General features: G+C 34.0%; 1 protein-coding gene across 1 annotated transcript; it reads right to left on the bottom strand.

Moving 5' to 3' along the window:
• Positions 1-535: 535 nt before the first annotated feature.
• LOC118192148 (uncharacterized) lies at positions 536-3695 on the bottom strand. The gene has a single exon (XM_085818375.1). The coding sequence runs from the start codon at positions 2573-2575 to the stop codon at positions 1271-1273; it is 1305 nt and encodes a 434-aa protein (XP_085674501.1). The 5' UTR covers positions 2576-3695; the 3' UTR covers positions 536-1270.
• Positions 3696-6459: the final 2764 nt, after the last annotated feature.

The following is a 6459-nucleotide window of genomic DNA, read 5'->3' as shown; positions in this document are numbered from 1 at the left end:
TTCAATATCAGCTTTTAGAAAATAATTATACGTGACGTCAACAATAGCCAGTTTGAAGACAAGTTAAATGATTTCCTTTTTCTGATTCATAGTTTTATGCTGGAGGTTCCGTGCTTCATTCATTATGAAGTTGAACTTCCCAGAATTACTGTATCTTCTTCAAAGATTTATTTGATGAGAAAAAATATTTATTTCTGTTTTCATTTGTGTGCATTACTTATTTCACATTATCACATGTATAACTTTCCTCTTATAGGCTTATATGAAAATTATTTCTCTTAAATAATGACTTACTATAAAATGAAAGTTATCGCTTCTATGGGTATACAGCAATACTGAAATACCACTTTTACATAAACAATTTCCTCATGTACAGTCAAAAGTCGTTAATCCGGACTCATCAGGACTTCGACGATTCCGGATTATAGATCATCAGTTTAAATCTGGTAAGATGGCATTCAGAAATTATAAAATTAAAAATATGAAACTGTAATTTATGAAATAAAGAACAATTATGATCTAAAGGGTATCAAAATTTACAAAAAAAAGCTTAATATTTATTTGTTTACTTTATTAAACATTTCTTTCAATGTAAGTTGTTTAAGTTGCTTCGTTTTATGTGATAATACTTTCTCTTTAATTCTATAAACAGACATAATTTCTCGTTCAGTTACAAAGTTCCGCTGTTCAAGTCCTATAATTGCTGTGTCGAGAATACCGACTAATTTGTCAATTTTTTTGTTTTCAATAACCTCTGTGTCACTTTCTTCACTATTGGAAGCGAATTAATGACGAGGAATTTGATTTAAATCATATCAAAGACGGAGTACATTGAGATGAAATACTACATTTAGTAAGGAATCTAAGCCAAATAAAATAAAAACATCTGCCCTGAAGATAAGGATAGTGCTGACAGATCAACTTCGAATTCACAAGACAACCCCTAAGAGGAGTGGCAAAGGCTTGATAACGTATGAAAACAAGAGAGCTGCATGCGGGAGAATGCACTTTCATCATCTCATGGACAAAAGCCTCTGCCGCACACTATTAAAAATTAAATCGCTCACTAGTGGGCAGTAGGGACCAGGTTGACTATCCCTAATCCAAATTCCAACAATATTCTTAAATAGATATTTAATATTATGTTTCTCTTTGCATTAGGATTATCCTAATAATTTTTGCCATCAGAGGTAATGGAATTGTGCCAATCTCTCATTTGTACAGAATTAAAATACTTCATCACATCACGATTTTGTGCAAATTAATTATTTCACACATCACATATGTCAGGTTTCAGTTCTGTGTGCTTACGCATATGCACTATTAAATTACACTTTCGCAGGAACATTTTGTTACATACATTACACACATTTGATTTCTCTCTTGTGTGAGTAACCGTATGTACTACTAACTGACGCTTAAACACAAATGCCTTGTTGCATATATCACATACATGAGGTTTTTCTCCTGTATGGATAAGTATATGTTTCTTGAAAGATGAAGACCCTGAGAATGATTTGCTACATTTATCACATGCATAAGGCTTCTCTCCTGTATGTTTACGCATATGTTCCATTAACCTACAATTCGAACTGTATGATTTATTACATATATCACATATATGAGGTTTCTCTCCAGTATGTGTAAGTAAATGAATCCTTAATCCTGCTTTTCCTCTAAATGATTTACTACATATACTGCACACATGAGGTTTCTCTGCTGTGTGGCTACGCATATGCTTCCTTAATTTGGAATTCTCAGCGAATGATTTATTACACATTTTACACACATAAGGCTTCTCTCCTGTATGTATACGAACATGCGTCATCAAAGAATGTTTTTGTGCGAAAGACCTGCCACATATATCGCATGCATAAGGTTTCTCTCCTGTGTGAATACGCATATGTTGCTCTAATCTCGAATTCTTAATGAATGATTTATTACATATATTACATACATGAGGTTTCTGTGCTGCATGGGTTAGCACATGTTGCCCTAAATAATACTTTTCCCAAAATGACTTGCCACATACGTCACATACATGAGGTCTCTTTTCTGTGTGAGTCCGCATATGTACTACTAAATCAGGATTTTTAATGTACGATTTGTTACATATATGACATACATAAGGTTTTTCCCCTGTATGTATACGAGTATGCAATGTTAAGTGAAACCTTTGAATGAATGATTGATTACATATACCACATACGTAAGGTTTCTCCCCTGTATGTGTACGAATATGAAACACTAAAGCATGTTTTCGTGCGAATGATTTGCCACATGTATCACATATGTAAGGTTTCTCCCCTGTATGTGTACGAATATGAAACACTAAAGCCTGTTTTCGTGCGAATGATTTGCCACATGTATCACACACAAAAGGTTTTTCTCCTGAGTGGATAAGCAAATGGTTCATTAACAGAGAAGCCTTAGCGAATGGTATATTACATATATCACATATATGAGGTTTCTCTACTGTGTGAACATGCATATGTTGCATCAAATCAAGCTTTAGCACAAATGATTCACCACACTTCTTGCATACATGAGATTTCTCTGCTGTGTGAGTCTGCATATGTATCTTTAAATGAGCTTTGTATTGAATGAGTTATTACATACATAAGGTTTCTCCCCTGTATGTAAACGGACATGCAACATTAAATCACTCTTTCATCTGAATGGCTTAGTACACATTTAACATACATGAGTCTTACTACATACATGACATACATGAGGCTTCTCTCCTGTGTGAACAAGCATATGATGAACGAAATGTCTCTTCTGCATGACTTATCACATTTATCACATACATAAGGTCTCTCTCCTGTGTGGCTACGCTTATGAACTACTAAATTATAATGTCGAGAAAATGATTTATTACATATGTCACATACATGGAGTTTCTCTTCTCATTGGATATCCATGTGAGCCATTCAATCATGTTTGTGCATGAACAACTTGTTGCACATATGACTTTATCAGTTGCATGAATCACAGTAAGTCTTTCAAAATCATATATCTGTGTATGGTATTTGGAGCAAATTTCACATTCTTCAGTTTTTAACACAGTAGACGGGCTTCAGTGGAATGACCCATTAGGTATATCAAAAGCAAGTTCTTTTCAATTTGTATATTACTTAATTTCAAATTTTTAAGTAACATTCATATTTGTGGTTGTATTTTTATTGAAGAGTAAAATTATTCAGAACACACTTTTCACTTCATATTACATAAGATACATAAAGTAAATTGCTATTGCAGGGGAAGCGCATGATCAAGTTTTCTTTTGACATAAAATATATTTCCTATTCAGTTATGATGTAAAAATCACTTCATTTCGTGTATCTGTAAACCTGGGAAACTGTGAAAAAGTTGGTTAAAGGGATACTTGCTATTTCACGAAATGTAATTACCATATTTTGATATGGAATTTTATCATTAAATGCTTCAAAAAAACAAAAACGAATAAAAAGAGTTCACAGACTCTTCCACTCTACACAAAAAGACATACATCACATTTCCCCTCTATTAAAAACTCACATTATAATTTAAAAACACTGGCACAAAAGCCATACCTATGGTTATTTACCGAGAAAATTGAGATGGAATTAAATGTTTTCGAAGAACACAACACAGAAATGCACGAAAGGGCTGAGGCTATTTCCCCAAATGCGCAGGAAGGTCACGTGACGTCTAAACTGCGTGAAACAACAAGCGTCTAGAACCTAAACAAAACCAAGTTGGCCTTGCTCCAAACAACGTAGTAAAGACAAAGAACGTCTGTGTAACATATAACAATACATATTCTTTGCTTTAGATGTCACGTGACCTCCCTTCGCGCTTGGATCTTTATCGTGTATGTTCTATTCCGTATTGTCGTCTTGAGAAACAAGTTTAATTTAATCTCAGTTTTATCGGTAAATAACCATAGGTGCGGCTTTTGTGAAAGTGTTTTTAAATTGTAATGTGAGTCTTTAATAGAGGGAAAGTGTGATGCATGTATTTATAAGGCCTTACAAATTATCAAATGTCTCTTCCCAATTATTGGTAAATACTCCACTCTCGACCTGGGTAAAAAGCGGCTCATCTACACGTCTGCGATCAGACCGATCATGACTTACGCCTCCCCAGCGTGGGCCTCCCTGACCAAAACTGACCTCAATAAATTATGTGTTGTGCAGAACCGCTATCTCAGGATTATTACGAATGCTCATTATTTCGTGACAAATAAGTGTCTACAAGATGACCTCAAGATCGACCCCTTAGATAAGTTCATCGCAAAGCAAAATCGGAATTTCTTCAGAGAAGCCCAGGACTGCAATCATATGCGTCAATTTAACCTCTTTGAATATGAAATATTGCACGAAGACAGGCACCTTAGACCATTTACTGCATTTATTCTCAATGAAAATCAGAACTTTCCAACCTAAGTTTTTATCCTGTGTTTACTTGGAAAACTGAAATGCGTAAAGTTAAGCAGCCACTATCGGGGTCAAGGCGGAGGGTGACCTCCCACGGGACTACGAACTAAAGTCTTCTACTGCTTACTGTAGATATCTCACTGCTCCTATTGGTTTCAAATTTATTTTATTTTATTTTATTTAACTTCTAGTTTACTGGAAAATATGTTTTTATGTCTCTGAAATTGAATATTTTGTAAATAGCAAATTTTCATGATTTTTGCATACACGTCTCAACAGCCAATCAAAAGACCTCTACTAAGAGATATCTTTGACTGTTTCTGCTGGACTCCCTGCGTAATTTTACTTTTGTATATAGTCTTTCTAATTGTGAGAAAAATGCACTTTGATGAGTTTATGCACTGAATATTTGTAAAAATGCACACTGTACCTGAAACTCGGACCAGCATCTCTCCAGCCTACCAGACGCCGCTATAGCCTCACGTGACAAAGTAGTCACACCTTCTTTCATTTTGCATCCTGTCCTCCGGACACACTCATGCATTTGCTATACCTGCAATGTACTTTTTAATTCATGACAGCCGGTATACAGCTTGCTATCAGCAAGCTACACACGGCAATAGTGGGAAAAGGAAAGGAAAGGAAGGCATGTATTTATTTACGATACTGAGAAATTTTTTTTTTTTTTTTTTTTTTTTTTTTTTTTTTTTTTTTTTACTGTATGTTTTAAGCATTTTCAAGTATTTCTAGATTTATAAAAATAGTTCATGTATTTATAAAATTAGATGTATATATAAAGAGTCATGTATTTATAAAGAGTAGGTTTCTTGATTGATTTCATGATAGATATTTCTCTTAGTTTTAAAGCATGAAATTGTATTTTTTAAAGCTGATTTCTGCAAATCGTGTATTTGAAAACATTAAGCAGTTGTATTTAATGTAATTTAAGCAATTTCATTTATTATTTCTTAAACTTTTGCTCAGCAAAAAATATTATATTTTGTTTTTATTATAATTTGCAGTTCTGCAAATCGCATATTTGAAAAGCAGTTGTATTTAATGTAATTTAAACAATTTCATTTAATATTTCTTAAACGTGTGCTCAGCAAAAAAATATATTTTTTCTTACAACTTGCAGTTCTGAAAATCGCATATTTGAAAACATTAAGCAGTTGTTTTTAATGTAATTTAAGCAATTTCATTTAATATTTCTTACACTTGTGCTCAGCAAAAAAAAATTATATTTTGTTTTTCTTATTATTTGCAGTTATCCTGATAATTAGCGGATGATATCTGAAGGAACAGCGATGAGTAGCGTTCAGGATGGCACCATAAATTCGGTAAGTTCGTGTTTTCTTGTTTTTTCCATGTTTGGTAGGTCAGAGTTGTTTTCCCTCGGACAGGGAAAACAATTTTGGCCGCCATCTTGGATTTCAAAAACGCGCCAGGCGGCTAAAAAATAACAAGCATCTAGGGAGAGAAGGCAATTTTTGGGATCATGGATCTGATCAGGGATAAATAGAAGGGCTAGATCATTCCTTTGTTCGACTCCTCGCCGACGCGAGCCTCATGGAGGGAGAGAATCTGACGTGTCTCTGTTGCACCTGCTTTGATTTCGCGCCTTTAAAACTGTAGTTTCATTCAGTTGCGAGACGATTTTCTGGAGATCGCATATCCCAAATTTATTTTAATCATACATATTTGTTTTCTAATAATGCAAATATTTAAAATAATTTGTCTGTATATATATATAGTTTTAGTCAGTTTTCCTTTTAAATTCTATATTTAAAGTATCCTTTATGTAATATGGCTTCTTGTGCTGTAGCAACGTGCCGTAACATTTACAGAAATACGAAAGGAAGAGATATTGTATTTCATGCTTTCCCCAAGGACAATTTGCGTTTGACGAAAGAATGGATACATAAATATCGAAGACAAGATTTTATTAATGTGAAAAACGCAAGAATTTGCAGCGAACATTTTCTGTGCAGTGATTATGAAGATGACATAAGAAATCGCTTGCTTGGATTGCCGCGAA

This window comes from Stegodyphus dumicola, chromosome 1, assembly GCF_044657685.1.
Source record: "Stegodyphus dumicola isolate Sdum_Otavi_A_Nest chromosome 1, ASM4465768v1".
NCBI lineage: Eukaryota > Metazoa > Arthropoda > Arachnida > Araneae > Eresidae > Stegodyphus > Stegodyphus dumicola.
This window is presented reverse-complemented; position numbering and strand designations above follow the sequence as displayed.

Coding starts and splice junctions, on each gene's coding strand:
- LOC118192148 (XM_085818375.1), bottom strand. CDS start 2,575: ATGCAGACTCACACAGCAGAGAAATCTCATGTATGCAAGAAGTGTGGT.